This window comes from Mus caroli, unplaced genomic scaffold (assembly GCF_978045245.1).
Source record: "Mus caroli unplaced genomic scaffold, Mus_caroli_1 scaffold_7, whole genome shotgun sequence".
In the NCBI taxonomy this organism is placed as follows: Eukaryota; Metazoa; Chordata; class Mammalia; order Rodentia; family Muridae; genus Mus; species Mus caroli.
Genome location: NW_028227262.1, coordinates 84,157,983 through 84,181,757, shown reverse-complemented (window position 1 = coordinate 84,181,757; position 23,775 = coordinate 84,157,983). Strand labels below are relative to the sequence as shown.

The 23,775-nt window shown below is 41.9% G+C and overlaps 1 protein-coding gene across 5 annotated transcripts in view; it reads left to right on the top strand.

Annotated features, from left to right (window-relative positions):
* Grid2 (glutamate ionotropic receptor delta type subunit 2) overlaps positions 1-23,775 on the top strand; it is a 1,534,794-nt gene that overhangs the window by 1,475,233 nt on the left and 35,786 nt on the right. For 4 of the 5 annotated variants that reach the window (XM_021164478.3, XM_029478538.1, XM_029478540.2 and 1 more), the window contains 2 exons: positions 15,620-15,860; positions 18,293-20,655. In XM_021164478.3, the coding sequence (XP_021020137.1) occupies positions 15,620-15,860; positions 18,293-18,715 (664 nt within the window). In that variant the 3' untranslated portion in view covers positions 18,716-20,655. Of the gene's footprint in view, positions 1-15,619; positions 15,861-18,292; positions 20,656-23,775 lie in introns of those variants that run through there. The other variant, XM_029478539.2, reaches the window with a different exon arrangement.

Here is a 23,775-nt window from a genome sequence, read left to right as displayed (position 1 = left end):
ATTCACATTCCTAATTAAGAAATCCATATTCTCATGTCAAATGACCAAAGAGTACAGGTTCAGTAGAGGCTTTAAGCAAACACTACACCCAAGATGATGCAATTTTAATGAAGATCAGTTTTTAATCAACTTCAGTGAAGCTAGATATCAGCATTAAAAATGAAGGGGTTTTGGGGGGGGGGTTAGTTTTGGGTTTGGTTTTTTTTTTTTTTTTTTTTGGCTCTTGAGTTATATAATGAATTTAAATTGGTTTAGTTAAAGTGATTAATGTGGTAGCCACATCAGATTATGATATGTCAGATATTTGGGAACAATTTGATTCTATAATAGTGTAACTATATCCCACTACTCTTGTTAAAATAAATTTTAGTAAGAGACGCTTTTTATAAGGATGTAATATCCAAAGCATAGGAACTTCATATCATGGAAATCAAATCAACAAAAATTTGTATATGAAAACTTTCGTAGCTATCTTAAAGGATAAAGTTTTGAGTTGTTTGTTTAGATATATGGTGTGTATAATAAAAACAAGACAATGACCAGAGAAATGCTGTGCAGGTTATTATATGACATTCAAAAAGTGCAAGCTGTTTGACTTGTCGGCAGTCTACTTTTTAAAGTAAGATTAAATATTAATAGGGAGATGATTATAAATTCTAAAGGTTCTGAATCTAAAATCAGTTCAACCTTAGACATGATTCTGAGAAGGAAGTCAGATGTTCTCAGGACAGAGGCTCCTAATAAGAGAGCCTTGGGGCTCACAGTCCTTGGGGAACAGAGTTCCAGAGCAACCAACCATAGCACAGTACCACACCTTGAGTGCCTCACACCACTGAAATCTATTTCCCACAGTCTTAAGTCTGGGACATTCAACATCTGCATGCCAGGAGGACAGGTTTCATTGTAGTGTCTCCGTTCTCTGCTTACAGAGAAGTATCACCATTTTCTGTCTAGAGATGGACTCTGTGTGGACAAAAGCACAGGCTCTCTGGTATATTTTCCTAGAAGACGTTAATACCTCCAGATTATGGGAATACCCTTCTGTCCTCATTTAACCTCTATTTCAAGCCCTGCTTCCATGTTCTACTTCCTCATCCATCACAGTGGGCATTAGGAACTCGATTCAGGATTTTTGGATGAATGTAAACATTTGGTCCATAGCACTACTACAGTTTTGGAGCAAAGACCCCAACTGCATGACTTTCAACAGAGTAGATGTGGCCATCTGTCCCAATATGCCAATTAAATATGTGAGTAATGTCTAAAAGCAGAGATAAGACTTCTTCAATGCATTCCAGGAAGGGGGTCAGACAAAAGTGTCCAGTGACCATGAGTTTATCTTTGAGGCACTTACATGATCACTAAATTTAAATGCAGAAATATTTACCAGGGAGACAAGGGGTCTGTGTAATTAGACAGTCCCACTTTAAGTGGGGTTTTCTAGATCACTGAAACAATTTTGGTTCTGCAAGGTTGGCTAAAGAGCTTCTTCCTTTGCTCATTACTATGGAGTAGAGATCTATCTGGTTCTAAGGACATGATGACTTGGTCTCCAGGTGCAGCTACCGTAGCTACCAATGTATTACGTTGATTCTCCTAAGCAGTTCTGCCTTGCTTAAGGGTAATTTCAGTTAGCTATATCAAAGATATTTATTGATTGATTAGACATGCCATTCCTGGAAGAAGAAAAAAAAGGTCACTGAAGTACAGAGTGACTCACAGAAAATGTTAAAAAGGCAAATAAAAACAGAGAGGGCCAAGATGTAGTTAGTGAGACCAGAGACCAGAGCCTTTCTCTACCACCATGCCATTGAATGCCACTGTTTTAGCATTCATGATTAATCATGTTTGCAAATATTTTCTGTACTGATGTAGAAGGCCAGTGTCTAAGTTTGGGGTAAAGAGAATTAAACAAAGAAGACTGAAGTCTTCATCCTATTGGAGTTAACAGTATGGTTGAAATATGAGAGTTGTACATGGGGAAACATAGGAAGCAATGATCAACAATAATTAGCAGTGCAGAGCACAGACTACTGACCTTAGGGTCATTCTGGCAATATCATACAGCAGTGTGGGCTTCAGCATTAAATGGGCAGTGCTCAGTAGCATCTTTTCAGAAAGGCCAAATGCATCCCAAGAGATGGCTTTGGTGGTAGAAGGGGAAAGAACACTCCTGTCATTCATCAATACATTCCTTGTTTACAAAAGCATAGAATATGCCCAGAGCTGAAAATAAAAAATTAATAGTGAATGGCACTGCACTAAAGGAAGTTAGCATCTAAAGGCAGAATGACAATGCCCATGAGCTCAAGAGCAATTCTAACGACCTTAAAGAAGTCACCAGGCTTGCTTCTCCACATTAGCCTGGTCCTTTCCATGTCCATGTTTATCTCAGGAAGCTCTCTTCAGTTTGTCAGTATCTTCTCCCTCCTTGGCTTCTTACAGTGCTTCCCCGATCCAAAGTCTTCCCTTCTCTATCCACATGCCTCTGCCTCTCCAACTCATTCCTAATTTCTCATCCTAAACAATCCTTTCTCCAAAAGGTTGTTCCCTGGCTGCTCATCTTTCCCCACAAGGTGTGTGACCTCTTACCCACTATCTGTCATTGTCCTGAGCCTTTCCAAGACCATAATCACACTGCAGTGAAATTACACAGTAGCATAATTTCAGGTTAATGTCCAAGGAAGAGTTTTTGTTCTGCTTTCTTATTTTTTCCCATATATAGAAACATCATTTGCACATTCACGATCATGATAGGAAGATGTTAGGGACTTTTCCAAATGTCTAAAATGAGGAGTGTTAGCTAAGGTCTCCTTGAAAAGAAAGTTTATATTACTGTCTTAACTCTTTCAAAAACCAAGGCTCTTTCTATCATTATAACAGTGCTAAAATGAAACATAAATTATTCAAAAATCTAAGGTATAATTTTTGAAGAGTCCAAGTTGTACTGTTACTGATGTTTTGGAAGCCAGTAGAGACTTTAATCAAGGATAGAGTTCATACAAACAGACCTTGGGTTGGTTTTCTTTTCCAACATATATCAGTGGAGAACCTCTGACTTAGAAGATGTCACTTGCATCATAAGACAAATCTCCAGTTATCAAACCAGCTTCTCCAACTGCTCTCCAAATAATGAGCTCCTTCTGTAGACTGCCATGCTGCAGTTTGAAAGTTCGGTGTGGTGCTCATATTCAGGAAAGTGTTTATTCCTTCAAAATGTCTTCCTCCATCACTGCACCTATGTGTGCCACCGTCTTTAGCACATCCACAGCACACCTTTTCAGGTTGCACCTATTTTAAAGCATGCGTGAAGATTTGGCAAAGCCTTCAGAGTGGCTCTGAGCAGGGTTGATTGCTGTCAGTTTCTCACTGCAAAAAAGAAAGGAATCTCCCCTCTACCCTATAACCCAAATACCACACTGTGCTTAAGGACGTGGCTGACATTTTAAAAGATCACCAAAAGTGTTCTCTTCCCAAATGCAATTATGTCCTCCATCTCAGTGGGAGCCATTGTCTGGGTCTTCTCAACTCTCTAGCATCTCTCAGGCCTAGCTTTCATTATCCTGATTATCTATTCATTTGCCACCCAGCACTCATTTTATGAAAGATCATGTCTGCCATTTCTATAATGAGTGCTTGACTTTTACTGCCAACATAAACACATAAAATACATAATAATTAAAGTTCAGTAGTCACCAAAGTCTTCAGATCTGTCACATTGCAAATCTGATTTTTCAAGCAAATGATTCTTGGAGTAATGCCGCTTTGGCCCTTTAGGTACTTACTCAAGCCCTGTGGGTACAGGAGTTGTCGGGAAAGTGCCATGAATGGGTACTGTGCATTTCAAAATTAAAACTCACCCTCCTTCAAATAAAATATCCATAATATATAGTGGTTCTCAGAGAGAGCCAAACTCTTCTCAGTAGCTGAATGAAGTACTTTCTCCAAGTAACAACATTAGATAATTAAAATGTAGTTTGGGGATATTTAAGTGTTATTTAGCAAGCAGCATGTTTTTTGGAGGGTTGTGTACATGCTAAAAGAAGGGAGTCATTGAGATAAATGTGGGTACCATGAATGCTACTGTGTTTACATCTTTAAATGAGGATTGAGGGAGAGTGTGCCAATTTTGTGTTTGAACATATTGAGAAAGAAATTCACTGTATATAAATGACGAGAGTATAGTCCCCCACATGGGTTAGAAACCTCACAATATACGTTAGAAACTTCCCAATAAGTTGATTTACATCGGATAAGGACAGTATTTCAGAGCTCCTCTTCTTTGGACACACTTTCGTGTTTTGATAACATTTTCAAAGTTCCCTAAGTGCCTCATGATAATGAATTCCTCTGACGTTCACTCTAATCACTAAAGAGATTAATGAACTCATGCGATATTCATGTGGTTCTCTGGGGACATCAGGATGTGTTACTAGAAGTGTAATGTTTGTAAATGGATATAGTGGGATGTGTGTTAGTCGGGGATGCCGGCAAAGAAAGTCTCAGTTAATGAAGAAGCAGGAAATAAAGAGGCAGGTTCTATGGACAAGGCTCTCTTTCTGAATACTGAAGGTCTTGAAGATGTGCTCAAACCAAGCACAGCAATCAGAGAACCAGATGTGGAGAGACAAATAAACCACTTAGCAGTCTTGGGCTTGAGAAATTTTCTTCATCCTGAGCCTCAGTCTTCTTAGCTGTAAAATGAGACCATCGTGAGACACAGCAACATGACTAATGTCCCTAGTAAGAATAAAGGTGGGGAACAATCTGACAATCAAAACAGTCAATAGATTTCATGCCTTACACAGTAACTTTAAGAAGCATATCAAACTACTGTTCATATTTAAACCCACAGTGACATTGAGCCTGAAATGGGGGGTCACACACATTCAAAACAAGCGAGAACTTAACATAACCTTGCCTAAAATGATGATCATGATGATGATCATTATCAAGGGAAGAACAATGGTTCAGTGATTAAGCGCGACTGCTGCTCTTCTGTGTGTTGTGACACCTTTGGTGGTTGACTGACCCTTTCACAGAAAACACAGACCTTTACATTACGATTTGTAAAAGTAGCAAACCCCAATTATGAAATAGCAATGAAAATAAATTTATGGTTGGGGATCACCACAACATGAAAAACTCTTTTAAAAGCTCACAGTATTAGTTAGCATAGTAGTTGAGAACTACTCCCTAGAGAATTTGAAGTCAGTGCCCAACACCCATAGGTGTTGGCTCATGACAGCCAGTAACATCACCTTAAGAGGCTCTGACAGCTTCTTCTGAAATCCACATGCTCTCACATTCATATGGGTACACACACATAAATAATAATATTAATATTAAATAATATGCCTTATTTAAAATTCAAAATAAACATATGTTGATAAGATATTTATACATTTCGCAGTATTTTATTTCTAGTGCATTATTTTGGTAATAGATATTCTAGATAAAGTTTATATCCACATGAAAATGAAGCCCTCGGGAAGAGATTAGTAGACCTGGGAGGGCTTGAATGCCAGTTTCTGAATAAGGAAGCCAGAATTGACTAAGATTTTATCAAATTACATTTTTCTAATCTGAAAGTGAAATAGTACCGTTGAAGCAACACAGTGGCTCTCTCCTCTAACAGAGGACCATGCCTGCATCACTGAGGCTGTATAGTGATAAGCTTCCTGAGGGGCCACTTCGGCTGCTAGGTGAGATGGAAGCATGTCCACAGGACTTGTTTACTTCTATGTGATACTTCCCTGGTTTTCAAATATGTTCATGTCGTTTGTTATTAAAGACACTACCTCTTTGCCTTGGTCAATTCTTACTCGTGCTGTGGAATTCACAACCATTCCCCTCAGGCTATCCGTTGCAGGACAATATCTACACACACACTCCTTTGACCTCAAACTGAAGTTGCCACTGCCTAGAAAATGAGTCTGCAGACTCCAGGGCAGGCAAAGAGGTCCACCAAACCAGAGAAACCTGACCCTATGTGAGGGACTATACCGCCATCATTTGTATACAGTAAATTTTGTCGTTAGTGTGTTCAAATACAAAATTAACACACACTCTGGTGGTCCTCCTTTAAAGATGCAAATGCAGTAGCATTGATGCTTTGATGTAATATCAGTTAATATGTAGTATATGTGGTCAAAGGAGCACCCAGATAAAGGTCACAGACACTGTCTCTAAAACAGACCGATACTTTCTCAGATGCAACCTTCGGTCTGGGTAACACAGTCAGTGAAATGAGCCTTATTGACTCCAGGGAGTTATTGGCTCTGAGGCTCACAAAACACCATGTCAGCAGCAGGAGAGATCAGACTTCTAGGCTGATTTTGTAAATAAAGCACATGTGCTTATGGCTGTCTACTATGGCCCTGACCATACAAAAATAGGGATGTTAGTATGATAGAAGCCGTGTGTCCTACAAAGTCTAGAATGTTGGTGATATGTTCTAGGTGATACACACTAACTCAGTGGAAGTCGAGAGAAGCTGTTCACCTTTCTGATCTTAGGCAGCCTTGGTGGACGGGACTGCAAGTGCTATTTCAAAAACCAGTCTAAATAGAAAGGGGTTTCTAAAGGGTCTGAGATATTAGATAACAGCCGTAAGCATTTGCTTCAGCTAATGTTACCCCCACCCCCTACCCCAGTCACTAAGAAGCCTTCCGTAAGCGAAATGATTGATGGATGCTCATCTCTCAGGAAGTTGATGGAATGTGCAGTAGCATCTCTGATCTTCAAATTTTGCCTTCAAAGATCTATTTATGGTGCCACAGTATTCACCTGCTTAGATCTTAACCTTTGAGAAATACTTTTGCTTTGGAAAAAAAAAAAAAGACTCTATCTGTGTTTTACAGGACAAGAAGGACAATGAATGAACATAAACCTGAGTGCCATTAGCCCTTTTGACAAAGTCGCAGAGAAAAATTTCATACAGACTCGTAAAATGAGCTTAATGCTGAGGGAATTCTACCCTCATCAGACTTGATGTGCCAAGAAAATCATTATTTAAAATATTCCAGAATTTTCTCCTCAGAGATTACCAACATTAAACACCACCGAGTCTCTTAAATGTCTTTTTAACAATGTAAAACTCATGAATATATAGAGATAATTTTTACATATTTAAAAAGTACATTTCTTCATTACCCTTTCTTAGTTCCAAGTTGCCTCAGTCCTTCCAAATAGAAGAAATAACTGGCACGTCTCATATCATAAAGTTTCTATCGTTACATGGCTGAAATTCTCTTCCACAAACATAAGCTCAGAAGCTTCAAGTCTGCAGGCACAAGAAAAGTAGCCAGAGTAGAGGAAAACTAAACCTGCCCAGCGATTTCTAACCATGGGCAGAGGAGGGGCACCAGCCAGGATGGGCATCTGTTGAGGGAGTCCCACCATCCCATCTTATAAGGGTTCGGAAGAGTGTCCTTGGGCTCATGAGCCCCACACTAGCAGAGTAAACCTCCAAAGAGAGGAAAGCCATCAAAACCCCAGTCTTCAGGCTCCCCAGGCTACCCTTGCTCCCCTTTCTCCCCAGCCTGTGAATGGTAAGTGAGGGCTCGGAGATCTGCTTCTTGATCCTGCACAGTGAGGGGAAGGTGACATCAGGATACTGTCTGAAGAACAGCCAGAGGGTACATGAAGGCACAGAGAGGGCCTTCCCTTAGAACCTTTCAGAACCAAGGAGTCCCACTGTGGTGATTTGAATAGGCATGGGTCTCCATGGCCTCACAGGCTGGAGGAATTGAGCCTCTGTGTGGGTACTGTTTGGGAAGGATTAAGAGATGTGATCTTTTTGGAGGGTGTGTCACTGGGGATTGGCTTTGAGGTTTCAGAAGTCCGCGCCGTTACCAGTTAGCTCTTTCTCTGCCTTGTGCTTGAGGATCACGATGTGAGCTCTCAGCTACTGTTCAAGTACCATGACTGCCTGTCTGCTAGTTACACCCCACCATCATGCTCTTGAACTCTAACTTTCTGCAAATTTAGCCCCAAATAGATGCTTTCTTCTATAAGTTGCTATGGTTACCTTAGTGACCTTTCACAACCTTTACAGATGTTAGCACCAGTCATGTCTAAGGATTCAAGCCCAGAACCAACAAAGGATATCCAAAGCCAAGGGACCAGCAGCTTCATTTTCCCAAAGCCATCACAGTGCAAACCTCCACATATTCAGATGCCATCTTGAAAAAGACCCAAGGAAGGAAGGGACCTAAGATTCATGATCCTCTCAGATAGATGGCTATAAATCTAGAGATGTTTTGCATTTATTAGAGCCGATTAAATTTTAGATCACACTAAGCTAAATTTGGTTTTATCGCCCTATGCAGTGACTGCAGTCCTCAGGAGAAAGATGAACTAAAGCTATGCAAAAGCTATGTTTTCTCTGTATGCCCAAAGTATTCTATGAACAAGTTTATAGTCGCACTATGATTGCATTGCTTTGTTTAGGGGAAGTATGCAGATGGCCATTTCCCTAAGATTCTTAACAAATCCCTGAGAAATAAAAGAACCAGACAGTCATCCTTTCAACGTGTGTGTGGGAAGCAATGTGTGGTGGGGGGAGAAATGTGTTGGACAGACTTGCGTTCCAGGTGATGTGGGTCACTCAATCAGGACAGCAATGAGACTGTAGTGAATGCAGAAAATGTGTGGCATTCCCACTCTGGATCAGTGTCCCTCCACTGTGGAATGAGATGGGGAGGGGGGAGGAGCAGTGTCTGGCCTCCTTGCCATGATGATAGCTTTTGACTCTAGAAAGTTGGAAAATGAAAAACTCTTGCATTCAGTTTAGGGTTCTTTTGTTTGTTTGTTTCTAGACTTCGTCCGTAGTAGAAGTGACTTAGCAGGCAAGTGACATTTTTCCCCCTCAGATAACCAGAGATATTGTATCAAGACTCCCTAGGAACTTAGCAAAAGGTCCATGATTCCCATGAAACTTGAAAGGCCCATAACCTGCTGTTCTCAAACAAAATCTATGTCACCTCTGCAGGTAGGGATTGGCACGCACCTCCCCTCCACCACCCCACCACCACCCCGAAATCTCTCTCCTTACAAATAAATTGATCTTGGAAATCAATGCCTAGAGTAGATGTTCAAGGTGGTAAGTGATCAATGGGTTAGAGAAGCCCCACACCGAAATGAAGCTATTATCTTCAAAGTGAACAAACCGCTTTCTCCGAGGCCCTGAACAGGCAGACTGCTTTTATTTGAGTATGAAAGGAGGGCCGGCTGCTTCCCAGCCTTCTCCTGCAATTTGCTCATTTGCATCAAGGTTCTCATGATGCCCAGCTGAGCACGGAACCGGTTTGAAACTGAACCTTCCAATATTTTTGCCGCTCAGTGAGCGTGCAAATATTTGAACACTTGGAAAAGGAAAGAAATGCAATGTTCTTATGAGCGAATCACTCGTGTATTCTTTCTTGTTTTTTCTCCTTGCATCCTAAAGTAGAAATTCCTTTTATTGAATTTCTAGCAATTTGAAACAAAAAGTATGTAGTAACAGTAACAATAGCAATTTTTATTGCTTTTATTTGTTTACAGTCCAGTGGTTGCCTCCCTCCGCCCCGCCCCCTGCCCCCAGTTCCTCATCCCATTCCTCCTCCCACCTGTCTCCAAGAGGATGTCCCCACTCCTCCCCCACCAGGCCAGGCCTCTGCACTCCTTGGGACCTTCAGGGTTAGGTGCATCTTCTCCCACTGAGGCTAGACCAGGCAGTCCTCTGCTGCGTATGTGTCAGGGCCAAGTACCAGTTCGTGTATGTTGCCTGGTAGATGGCTCAGTGTCTGAGAGATCTCTGGGGTCCAGGTTAGTTGAGACTGCTGGTCTTCCTATGGGGTCGCCCTCATCCTCTGCTTCTTCCAGTCTTTCTCTAATTCAACCACATGGCCCCCCGACTTAAGTCCAATCATTGGGTGTAAAATTCTGCATCTGTCTCAGTCAGATGCTTGTTGGCCCTCTCAGAGGACAGCCATGCTAGGCTCCTGTGTGTAAGCAGACAGTATAGCATCAGTAATAGTATCAGGCCTTGAATCCTCTCCTTGAGATGGATTCCAAGTTGGGCTGGTCACTATACCTGCTTTCCCTCAGTCTCTTCTCCATTTTTGTCCCTGTTCTTTTTGACAGGAACAATTCTGGGTCAGAATTTTTGACTGTGGGATGGCAAACCCATTCCTCCACTTGATGCCCTGTCTTTCTACTGAAGGGCATTTCATCTAAGGTCACTCCCTTTGAGTCCTGAGAGTCTCTCACCTCCCAGGTCTCTCCTACCCTCTAGAGGTACTTCCACCTCCCACCCAACCCGGGAGGTTGCATATTTCCACTCTGCTGGCCCTCAGGGCTTCTCTCTTGTCCCCCATAATCCCATACCTAATCATATTCCCCTTTTCCCCTCACCCTTCCTTCTCCCACCCAGATCCCTCCCTCCCTCTGCCTCCCGTGATTATTTTATTCGCGTATTCTTAATGAAGAGGAATATGCCAGAACTGGTCTGAAAAAACAACAGACGCGCTCGCTTGGACGCACGTGTATGCTCGAGCGACAGAGAGTAAACACACACACACACACACACACACACAGAGGCAAGCACTCTGACGACCTAACCTAGCTTTCAAGCTGCACTCTCCTCCCATGTCCCAAGCAAGATAGCACCATCCATTGTGTGCTACGCGCGGGTCTCCTCAATTCTCTTTACAATGGCCCTCGAAAGAAAATGCGACTGTCATTACCCTGACCTTTAAAATGGCAAGAATTTTTCTCACTGAATTTCAAGAAAAGGTTTGAGCCATCTAATCGCGTATCCCAATCTAGAAGCTAATCTTGTGACTAATAGTTAAAGGAGTTTATGGCACAAGTGTCTGCTTCCTGCGTTTTAATCTCGCCCACAGGAAACCGTGGTTTGGTTGCAGGGACGCTTAGACCTGTGTGAGCCAATACTGCCACCTTGTGGAACTCTTTAGCATAACAAAAAATCCTGCCTTCCATAAGGCCCAAGATTTTATTGTTAGATTCTTGAATTCACACAAACACACACACACACACACATACACACACACACACTTGTTTATATCTAAACGTCGAAACTCTCCTCTAGGTGTGCTTTCAAGTTCCTCTTACAATAGTACTGTGAAGATTTACAAGAATTCATTTCGTTGGTTTTTTTTTTATTTTAAAGATTTCGTTGGTTTTTTTTTTTTTTTTATTTTAAAGAAAGAAGTTTACAGTTTACTGAGCTTACTACTCCAACTGCTCCTTAAATAAAGTGTTTCTAAATGATAAAGGGGCATGATGAAACTCCAATGGAGCTTCTAGAAGCATTTAATAGGAAGGATGTGCAGAACTCCAGGCCTACAAGCCTTACGGTGTTCTATCCCGAGCCAGCCTGTATCCTAGAATGTGGTGTGGCATACTCAGAATGTGGCTGGTGTGTGACTGGAGAATTCTATGACTCAATTTCTCCATATATCTTTGAAGCAAGGGTCTTGCTACAGTGCCACGGCCACCTGAGCTGTGTCGTCATGAGGTCTACCGAGTACAGAGACCTCTGTGGCTTCTCAGAACTTGAAGGGCTTCCAGACAGGACACTCCATTCTCTCCCTACCCTGTGGTCTTCACTTACTTACACGAACTTAAAACTCGACAACCAGAGTCTTCCCATTGACTGCATCTAACTCCATTAGAATTTAAATAGCTGAAGTACAATTTGTATAGTTTGACATTTGTTTCTAAGTGAAAATATTTCTCAAATATTAGGAAACACTGAGAGGCTGTGAGCCAACATAAGTGAATGGAACACAGAGGTTTCATCCATGATTAAGGGATAGCTAGGAGGTTGTAATCCGATCCTCTGTGAATGAGAGACTAAAGCCTCACAGAGTGGAGACACTGGAAGTCCAGCCAGGTCGCTCTGCCTGAACGAACAGTCATGGTGGGGAATTAATTTTGTGCACAAGGAATGTTTGGCCTGAGTCTCTCCTGAAATACTTATTGCATGGATGGATGGATTCATAGAAAATGGAGTAAATTATAAAACGGCCTCAGTGAGTGAGAGCAGAGCCGCCATAGCAAAAATATGCATATTCAACCAATAAATACCCGCCTGCACTCCAGGGATAGAGCAAATGGGCTTCTCGAGAGAACTCAGTAGTCACAGGTCACAGGCAACCGTGAAGGACAGTTAAGGTCCGTGGAAGAAACTTCAGCATCCCAGACACTGACCAGTGTGACGGTAGAGGGGCGTGGCTAGCGCATCCCAGACACTGACCAGTGTGATGATAGAGGGGCGTGGCTAGCGCTGGGGTTCTTGGTCTTCTGTATCCGTATGCCCACGGAGTCATTAAAGATCACAAATTTCCTGAAAAGGAGAGATGTGTCTTCACTGAACTCATGAAGACTTCAGTTTTTTCTTGTCACTGTCCCCTAAACAGGGCAGCATAACAACTATTTAGATAGTCCTGTGATTTTTATATAACTGGAAATCAAACCGTATAAGGGGTGATATAAGAGCGATTTGCTGTTGCTGAGATAAAACACCATGAGAGGGAAAACACCATGAGAGGGATTATGCAACTCTTGGTTGCAGAGGGATCAGAGTCCATCACAGCAGGGAGGCAGGCAGCAAGTAGCAGGCATTACAGCAGGAGAGCTCCCAGCCTTAATTGCAAGGACAAAGCAGAAAGAGAACTGAAGAATGGGATGAGCCTTTAAGCTCTAAAAAGCTCATCTCCAGTGATGTACTTTCTCCAGTCAGGCCACACCTCTTAAATCTTCCCAAGGGATTCTCCAAATAGGGAGTCAAATGTTCAATCACATGAGCCTACTGGGGGACATTTTCACTCAAAACACCACAGATGGTGTGTATCTGGGGAAAGAGTGTTCTTGGTAGTCAACATGTCATCTTACATAAGCGTCCTGAGTTTCCTCCAGCTTTGAAACCCACTGGGGGATTCTAGGACTATTCTCCACATACACTAAGGGCAACTGTATTCTCATTGAGCAAACATTGCTGTAACCTTCTTTTATATTTTATTATAAACACAAATTAAAGCAGAATTCTTTCTTCAAATCTAACTAAAGTTCTCCTCTGGGGTATCTAAAGATGCTCTGACTATTTAGTGCCTTTTGATAAGCAAATTCCTGAAGGGCACTGTATTGTTTCTATTATGATGCAATGAACCATTAAATGAGCATTATGCTACTAGCAGGAACTCCAGTGTGCAATATGGTATTGTTAGCTATAGGCAATGTACAGCATGTCTCTAGAAATTATTAATCTTACCTTGGTGTGTGTGTGTGTGTGTGTGTGTGTGTTTCAGGTGGTGTTTGTGTTCATACACATGTTTGCACATGAGCATGGAAGCAAAAGCCAACCTTTCCATGACAACATCTAAATTGTTTCTTTGAGACAAGGTCTCTCACGCGGTGGCTTGGAAGTTGCAAAGGTGGTTAGACTGGCTGACCAGAGAGACCCAGACAGCCACCTATCTCCCCATCTGGGATCATAACTCCTGCCAGCATGCTTGATTTTCCTCCTTAGATTCTGAGGATCAAAGTCAAGCCTCGTGCTTGCACATTGAGCACTTTGCTCACCTAGTCACCTCCCCGGCATCTCTACAGTATTAATGTTACACAACTGAATCTCTAAACTAGCTTCTTAGCAGTATAATTTAAATGGCAATTGTGGGTGGGTCCAGCAAGAATCCTTAATGACATAATTGTGTATTTGGATGAGGCTTATCCCTGCCAGCAATTGCCACACGTGTATGCTTCTTGAGCTCCTTAAACTGGAGCTCAACACAGTGTTGACTTAGGTGGGTAGCTAAAATGAGAAAGGACACATTAAAGAAACCTGGGCAGGGACCCAGAACCATAAGGCTTTCTTTACTGCAGGTCTCGGACACTTACTAAGCTGGCATAGAATAAGTCCCCAAAAGGGTACCACAGTTGATAACCACGGGGCCCTTTCCTTGGGAAGGCCTTGTACATATTTGGGAATTCTGAAGGTACAAATGGTGACAGTCTACTACTCTCCACAATCATTTTCATAGTTTCAATACATCAATTCACCTCCCTCTTATGACAACACTCCAAGTGAGCAACATTTGAAGGGTGGATTTCATGAGAAAAAAAAAGCCAACCTAGGCAGTGTTGGCCCTGAGGTACTGTGGGAGCTGATGGGGATGTGGGATGAGCCTGTAGGTCCAAGCTAGTAAGAGTGTTCTCAGGTGAGTTGTGGACCTTGCTGCCAGCCCCCCCTCCAAGTTCTCTGTCCTTTTGTTATCTTCTGTCTGTGCAGATTTAAGATAAGAAGAACAGGGAGTAATTTACTCCTAGACTGACAAAGCTCCTCCCCCTCTATGCTTTTAAAATCATCATCCACAAAAAAGATATGACCCAGGGCCAAAGCACAAATATAGGACCACATGCCCAAATTTTAATCATATAAAAATTACAGGCTAGACTGATGGCTCTGTCTGCCTTCTTATCTTGACAAATATATCTGAGAAACATAGCTTGACAAATATCTTTATGATCTCCAGGAAGTTAGGTTCTAGTGACTTGTTTGTGTGTAACTGGGAGATCTTCAGAGACAACAGGGCTCCAGCACAGCCGCTGGCTTCCTACCTCCGGACTCTAGGACTGGATGCCAGAGAAGAGTGGGCAGCAAGAATTGTGTGCCCCGAAAACCGGTGCCCTACGTGCTCTGTGCCCACTCTTCCCAATTGCCACCCTGTAGGTTATTGGTGTCGTGGAGGTTGGCTCCCAGGGAATAAAGCTAAATACCTGGGGGATGCCTGGGGTTTGGGCCAGGAACCTGCAGAACTGCTTTGCCTGCTGGAGCACAGCTCCTGCAGAAGCAGCAGCGTACTGTGCACAACAGGACAGCGGCCTAGGTGGAATGTAGGAGGTTGGGGTTGATTCTGTGTGAACCGCACTTTGTAAAGCTGCAGCCTTCACAGCTCCGTTTATCTCCAGGAAGTGTTTCTTGTTTGAGTTTTTAATCACCTCTGGCCCCTCTGATCAACTGTTTTTCACACCTCCCAGAGGAGGCAGGCTATGTTCCCTTTGGCATTAAAAGGAAAAAGTACACCAGTTGTATGAAGAGCTGAAAATGATGTATTTTATCAACTTCAAACTTGCCCCGAGGACTTCTCCACACCATGATAAATAATACAGGTTTTATTTTAATTGAATTCCTGTGTGTATAGCAAATACTGGGTTACATCACACCAGTGTTTGGCTAGAAGCAGCCAAGGGCTCTTCATTAAAACACCATGGTCCAGAGCTACATCCAGGACCCTTCTGGAGGAAGGGACAGATCTGTATCAGCACCAAACCAAATCAGAGTAGCACCTCCCAAATGTAATTTTTTAAACATACTGCAATAAATGGGGCAGGGACCACTAGAGTTCACATGAAAGTGAAGTAATAAGAGAAGGGGTTGGGGGAAGGCAAAGGAGAAGAAAATCCATGTTTTTTGGCTTCCCAGAACCCTGCTTACAAATTGCTCTAGTGAGCTAGACCTACCGTCTCTAGAGGGACAATCACCACCATTCGGGTTGTGGACAAGGCAAGTCACCCTAGCTAAAGTCACACCCACTCTGTTCTTCACCCCCAGGATCCTGGAGCTGCAGCAGAGTGGCGACATGGACATTCTCAAGCACAAATGGTGGCCTAAGAACGGCCAGTGTGACCTGTACTCCTCAGTGGATGCAAAGCAGAAGGGAGGAGCCCTGGACATCAAGAGCCTGGCAGGCGTGTTCTGCATCCTGGCCGCGGGAATTGTGCTCTCCTGCCTCATAGCCGTCCTCGAGACGTGGTGGAGCCGGAGGAAGGGCTCCCGGGTCCCATCGAAAGAGGTACTTGAACTTGGGCCCCAGATAGAGCTCTCAAACATCTGGTGGTTATATTTTCAGGGAGAAAGGGGTAACATTGGCAACTGCTCTTTCTGCTTTCTTTGAAGATTCAACATAAGCATGTGGGAAGTAGAAAGGCGAGCCAATGCTAGCTCCCCTTTAGGACTCTTGGGGATGAATGAAAAGCAGGGGTAAGGTCTGTGAGGCTGACAATGTCCTGTCCTGTAGCAGGCTTTAAAATGCTGAGTCCCAGGCTAGATACTGATGATCCTTCAAGGCTATAATTTCCTTGACCCACTTAGCAAAGATGCCTAACAGCTTCTTTCAGTTCCTTAAGTTGGAGATAAATTTGTGTCTTAAAGACTAGGCCTAGAAGACTCCAGCAGGATGCTCTCTCTTCATCACAAGTCACTGCTTCTATCTATGTATGAAGATCTGGAGACATGACTGTGTGTCTGGGGCTCTCCCATGATCCCAGGTGTGCCCAATTCACATCACAAAATCATTCTGGATTCTGTTTATCTCCCTGACTGTGTCATCAGCTTAACTCCAGGGCCATGTTCAAGTTTGTATAACTATCTCTAAGAATGCTTGTAGAATTGCCCATAATTCCTTAGTGAAAGGAGCATGTGAGATGTATCCATTCCCAGAGAAAACAGGAGCATTAAGAAAAACTAAAACAAAAACAAACAAAACAAAGCAAAACAAAAAACCACTTGGCTTGGTTAATCTTATTGCTGAAAGCCTCAAGAGTCGATGTGAAAAGCAACCTGAATTTATTCAGTGGTTTGGTTTGGTTTGAAGGTCAGTTTCAAAGAAAGTTTTAAACTTTCTGCCCAGGCTGAGTGATGCACAAGGAACTCCGCAGAAGATTGGCTTTGATGTACAAATAAGAAATGATCTCTCATTTGTATATGCATGTCTGCGCGGTAGTATTGTCTTCCAAACACTCTCATCTACACAGTCTAAGGATCCGTGTAGCTCCTTAGACGCAAAGTAGATCAGTACCGTTTATAAGAACAGCTTGGCTTACCTTGCTTCATACCTGCGTGAGTGATCATACACAACCCACTACGTGGAGACTGAGTTAAAAGCCAATCGGGTTTATTGTCATGTCTTCTATGTAGCGTAAGCATTGGTTTCTCTGCTGACATCAACCCAAAGCAAAAGGCCACATTAATGCAGATTGTAGCTGAGACTCAATGTTCTCCAAACTCTGGGCTCACGATCTCCTATTTTTGAATTACTGCGGAAGATAGTAAATGTTTGCGTTGTTAGATCTGTTGTTGGATGTCTAGATTACAGTTGCCATGGGAACCATAAAGTTATACATCTCAAACTTCTGAAATCTCAGTGATAATGCTGCATTAATGGATGTTTTGATTGGGTCTTAAGTGAGAAAGAGGAAAGGGGAAACGGGGCTGTGAACCCCAGCAGCTTTTGCTGCAGAGTACTCCATTCGTGGTGGGAAAACATGCAGGTCCTCTAATGTCTGACGGCCATTGCAGGTTCTGTGAAGAGCTATTTTCTCCTCTTAGAACTCATGGGCACTTTTACAACCGATCAGTTTAATTTGTTGACCTTGGCTGTAAATATCACAAAGGAAATTTTATTTCTTCTCAATTCTATTTTTTTTTTACCCGGAGGGGTTTTCCTGTAGGATTTGTCCCTAAAACTCTGAGGCTTTACTGCCTTTTAGAAAGCAAATAAATAAAACTTTTTACAAACATGCTCACTTAGCCTAAAACTGACCCTCAGTTAAAGGTATTTATTCATATGTTCTGACGTGAAGGAATCATTAAGTGGCCACACAGTGGCCAGATGTAAATACTAGGTGTATATATATATATATATATATATATATATATATATATATATATTCTGTCAAGAAGTCTCTCTTGTGCTGATTCTTAAGAACCTCATAGATCCAAGCTACAGGAAACGACACTTTACCAGTCACTGACAAGTTAGTAGCATAGCTCTCTCTCTCATCTAAAAATGAAAAGTTAAATCTAAACATAAATGGTAGAAAGGATCGAAAATGCATTTAGAAAGAGGCTCAAAGAGGAAGCATGAACAAAGAGGGGTGGCAAGGGTTGAGGGGAATTCCTGGAATCAGACCTTCTGAGCGTGCGTGTCGCTGCCTGAGCCTGTTTGGTGTCTTTGTAGTTGCATGTGGCCTATGCTCATTTGAAAGCTCCAGCTACAAGCAAAGTATTTCTCATAGATACTTTATCTCCAAACCCTGACAGTATTCCCAGAAACAAGCCCAGTGCCTGCCTGGCTTATGCTAAGGGCCCAGTCAATATCTGCTAAGCCAATATGCCCCAAAGTTCAGTTAATTACATGTTTGCTGAACGACTTCTTTTTTTTTTTTTTTTAAACCATGGAAGCTAGTACTGATGAGATCCTATTTTCTTTTTCTTCATCTCCAGGATGACAAGGAAATTGACCTGGAGCACCTCCATAGACGTGTAAATAGCTTGTGCACAGATGACGACAGCCCCCATAAACAGTTTTCCACCTCGTCAATTGACTTGACCCCTCTGGACATTGACACTTTGCCAACACGCCAAGCCCTGGAGCAGATCAGTGATTTCAGAAACACTCACATCACCACCACCACCTTCATCCCAGAGCAGATCCAGACTCTTAGCCGCACACTCTCAGCAAAAGCTGCCTCTGGCTTCGCTTTCGGCAGTGTGCCTGAGCACCGAACTGGCCCTTTTAGGCACAGGGCTCCTAATGGGGGCTTTTTCAGGAGTCCTATCAAAACAATGTCATCTATTCCTTATCAGCCTACTCCCACTCTGGGGCTCAATCTGGGCAATGACCCCGACCGAGGCACGTCCATATGAGCAGCAGACAGCTCCGCCCATCCTAGGACTCCCCCAAAGGAGCAACTGTAATGTGGGACTAACATGGATGTGATGTCTTATTTAAAAAGAAATCAGGATAATTAGTAACAATTCTAGTTCTTTCTATCCCCGCTCTACTTCTTTTTTTCCCTCTTTCTCCCTTTCTCTGTCTATCACCCTCCATTTCTTCATTACTCAACTTGTTCCCCAAGAATATAGTATTCTAGGATCCTATTAGTCTGCTTTTCATATACTGTACTTCGAGTATAGGGAATGGGCACTGAGTCACTGAGAACACTTGCAGGGTTGACTTTGCACACAGGGCTCCCATGCACCCACCGTTCCTCTGTTTTGAAACTCTAATTGCAATAACTTCAGTCTTTCTTCATCTTCAGCTGTATCCACAAAATCTCCACTGCTGTCGAGTGTCCTTTAACTGTGGACCAAAGGCAACCCCTGCCGTGTCTGTGAAATGATTTGAAGACCATTCAGGCCACGCAATATGAGAATGCAGTTTTTGTAGGATTACAAAAAAAAAAAAAGCCATTAATCTGCCAGTCAAGACTACAGTTAAACTCCCCTTTGCACTGCAGCAGTGCCCACCCCCTTCATGTGATTGTACAGTATTCAAACTTTTTCTTATGTACAGTAAACTTTACCATATGGCAAAGGCCTTTATTGTGTTAAATAACTTAGTATCTCATATATACATATATATGCACCTATATAATGTGTATATATATAAATGCAGCCATTGCTATTGCAATTCATTTAATAAAGCTTTAGTTTAAAAACCAAGCATTGTGTACAGGAGCTAGGGCAGCGCAGGAGGCCCTTTCAGCTGGAGAGGCAGGTTGCTTTAATGTCACTCTGACCTGCGTTGTTTGACTATTTTATAATTTTGTTATTAAAACATCCAGGGTGATTTCATCTTTGTTCCTAGATGTACTCATTTGAATAGGTTTTGCGTTCACTACTCAGCAGTGTATAAAGCTAACCTTGATAATTTTACCTTTTGTTAATTATCTAAATGGGAAATGCCATTAGCTAAACCCCAACACACAGCACAGAGCTCAGAGTTTAACCATAGATCATGGTAGGCTCAACGTCCCCTTCTAAAACTGCAAGCCAATCACTGTAACTGTAGCTGGGGAGGAGGGGAAGCCCCTTCAAAGTGTCGATGTGGCCTTATATGTGTCATACGTCACCCTACAGCAAACACGTGACAACCATCCTGGGCTCTCATCTGAACCCCTCTTCTACCCACTTCTACTTGGAGGTGTCCTGTCTTTTTAAAATCAGTACCAAGTGTGTCATCAGGGGTCATGAACAAAAACCAGTGCCTCGTTGTGCACAGTCCTCTAAAAGTAGCATTCTTATCTGTTAAAACATAGCGTGAGCTTCATCTGTAATCCTTAAACTCGATGTGGTAAGTAGGAAGCAAGAATTTATCCTGTGTTTTCAGGCAGCAGTATGCTTACTTTATCTCATTCGTTCTGTGGCTAGGATTGCTAGAGGGCCCTGCCTATGTGATTTGCTTTAGGAGCAGTTAAGAGGTATATTCTTAAGGTGTATTCTATTTTGATCTAATTCTGTTTCTGGGGAGCATCTTGTACTGTCACTGTTTTTGTACTAAATCTTCAAATATTGTCTACTGTGTCAGGCAGAAAATGTTCTTATCACGAGAAAGCACTTTGTTTCCAGGGTGACGAGTCCCGCGGAGCATGCACACCTTGTTTCCCTGTGACATTCATGTTCTCATTTACAACTCTGATTTTCAAACAGAAAAAGTCTTTACAGCTATATAGGGGCACCCCAGACGCTGCAGTGACTTCAGCTATCAACAAACTGTTAACCATGTACAATATTGGAAATAGGCTGATTTTGATGTATTGCCTATTCTTCAAGTACACAAAAACATTTTGGAGGCCTCAATTATGAGTGGCAGAGCTTTCTGTGTATAATTTGTCTACATAATTTGTCTAATAAAAATGTTTTCTAAACTTGCTCTCATACTACTGAAGTCTTAACTATAAAAGTAAAAGAGACAGATCTCACTGATCTGTCTGAACCTCCCGAAAACACTGACTTTATTAAAGTGTAGAAACATCTACTCTAATTAGCAGGTCACCGGAGTGAGTGGCTCTCCAGAAGCGATGATTAAAGATGCCCTAAGACAATCAAAAACTGCTAATTTGATATTCAAGCCATTTGAACCAAAAATATATTTGTTTCTCTTCATGGATGTCTGTGTGAGCACTTGGGGGGGGGATATTTGTCCTTTTTATAGAAAAAAAAAGCAGCTGCTGTATTAATAGCAAAATAACCATTTGTAACATGCAAAGAAGAAAGGAAGAAAATTGAGGGTAATTATTAAACTTTAGGCTTACTAAAAATTGCCTGGCTCTTTAAGAAATAATCACCATGCCAAGTCTTTTAATTTGAAATGTTATTTAGACTCAGAAAGTATTTCTAAAAACACTATTATTTCTACATTTAAACACTATTTAGTCCCTCTAACATTTAACTCAATGGATATATGACTATAAAATAGGATTTAGATGAAAAATCTCTATTCTAAAATTCCATCAAAATGCTTTTTCAGTGTGGAAAGGAGGAGAAACTTTACAAATATAGATTCTGTCTCTCAATTTATGACGGTGAGAACATAGCACTCTAAAAAGCTGTTAATTACCCAAGTGCCGATAGTCTAAGACTTGAAACTAGTGTGGAATTTCAGCTCTGCCATGTGTCCTTCTCATTCACCCAAGTACTCACCCAAGGGGCTATGGATGTAGAGGAGAGGTAGAAACAAAAGTGCTTCCACCTCCTCCCACAGAGTACACTCTGAAGATCCCTGGCATCCTTTCTTTGCCTGTGTGGGTCTTACGCAACCATCTGAGTCAACAGGTGGGTAGCCAGCACCTAATGCCTCTATTCAGTCACAGCTTTGGTAGAACAAACCCCTTCTCTGTCTAGTATCAGCTCCTTCATCCAGAGTTTGCCCTGCCTGTACCCTTTAGATCAAACCTGCTAGTGCAATACAAATACTTTATATCCAGGGGACTTCATTGCGCTCAAACATCCTGTTTCATCTACTGGTGAGTCAGCAGGTTTTCTGAACTTTTATGACCAATCAGACATACAAAGAAAATTGTGAGGCTTTCTTTCTTGCTATATTATATCTCCCTATAGGCAACTTATTCTTCTCTGAATTGTGTGATATTTTTTCTTCCCCTTTATCTTAGGATTAGGAGCACCTGAAAAGATACTGTCATAAAATAGACTTTTCTGAATGGCACTTTGCTTTGTTAATTAAAAAGAAAGGAGATGAAAAGACTAGCTCACCCATCCATATTTTCCAGTTCTATTATTCTGGCTGAGGAGCAAGTTATTGCTACTTTACAGCCATAATTTTTGGTGAAATGCATTCTGGATTATGAATAGTAACTAAGGCAGGGATAAGAGTTTATGTGACAGTAAGCACTTAAATTGAAATTAGATAGCTCAAATTTGAGTCTTTTTATTTCTTAAATTAAATCCTATAGCCAATCTCAGCCTTTTGACCAGATGCTATTTAATGGCTAAGAGTGGCGGTCATGATTACCATCTTAACACGTTAGTAGATGTCCTTTTAGTAACTCCTTTAGCAGAGTATATATAAGCTCCTTGGGGTGGAAACAACTTCCCTAAAAGAAAAAAAAGTAATTAAAGCCATCACTGATAGTAGATTTGATAAGTATCATTCAGTCCTGCTAGCATGCAGAGAATTTGTTCTGTGCATGCAGTAGAGCAAGGTGGTTGAATGTAGATAGATGGGCCCATGCTTGCTAGGCATTCTGCATACACATTGCCACCAGCCTTTGTCTTTTCTCCATACTGAAATTCAGGATACATAGGCTACCCCACAGCTTTTCAGAAATGGCAGAATGCATCACCCCCAATCCACATCAGCCCCTTTGGACCCTGGGTAACCCAACCTAGAGCAATGCATCCTAATTTTTCTCAAAAGCCAACTTTGTCTGTCTTCGGAGGTTCAGACCACCTCTATAGCAAAGCTTTGAACATTTCCCAAGATGCTAATTTTCAGAAATGTGGATGTTAAGCCAGAAGCAAACTATTTAATGGTCTATTATTATCAATACCTGTCTGCTATTCCTGGTGCCACCCATGTCAGAATGATACAAACCACACAACTCCCATCTGTCCCTCCAGCTCAGTTTACTTGGGATAATAAGAACTTGACAAAGTTTCAATTACTTTGCTTCAGAGACCAAACAAGTTCACCTTGCAACTAAAGCTCCAGATGACTTTTTTTACATTGGGGACAAAAGACACAGGGTACCACGGCTGTCTGTTGTGCTGGCAGCCTCTCACCCCGTCTATCCCTCAGAGGTGAGAGAGCTGCGTATGTGCGTTCTACCTACCACAGGGACAGACACAGGTGAATGGAGCTCAGAGTTTCATTTTTTATGCAAAGTTCCTATTTTTTTCAACAGTTTTCATTTATGCTGTTACCAGTAAATTGCTAGCAAAGCAAAAACCATCCAAATTTGGAAACTTCCTTCAAGTCTGAAGTCTCTCTCCTGACACATACATAGGACTAGAACCTTGTCTTTAACTAATTTTGCACATTTTATGGAATTCCTTCAGGGCATAGAAGTGAAAGTGAGGAAGGTTAACAGCACCATGCTACCCGTGCTAACCTCACACAGTCAGTCCACAAGGCTGACTCCACATGATCAAAAATGAAACCTGGCCTGGTTTTGAGTAAACCACACAGACTCCCACTTGAAATTACCAGTACATTTCAAAGGGCTGAAAATATCCATGATGTGATTAGAAAATCAATTTTTTTCAAGACAACATCAATTCTCATTCATTTAAAACTAATTAAGCTTTCGGAGCAGCTGCGTTAGAAAAAGAAACAGATGTCACAAATCAAAACTGTCAGCACCAGAGAAGAGATGAAAAATATTGCTTTTAATAAATATTTTGCCTGTCACAGATTTGAAATAATACAAGTAGAAAGCAGATGTTAATTTTTCGAATTGTTACAT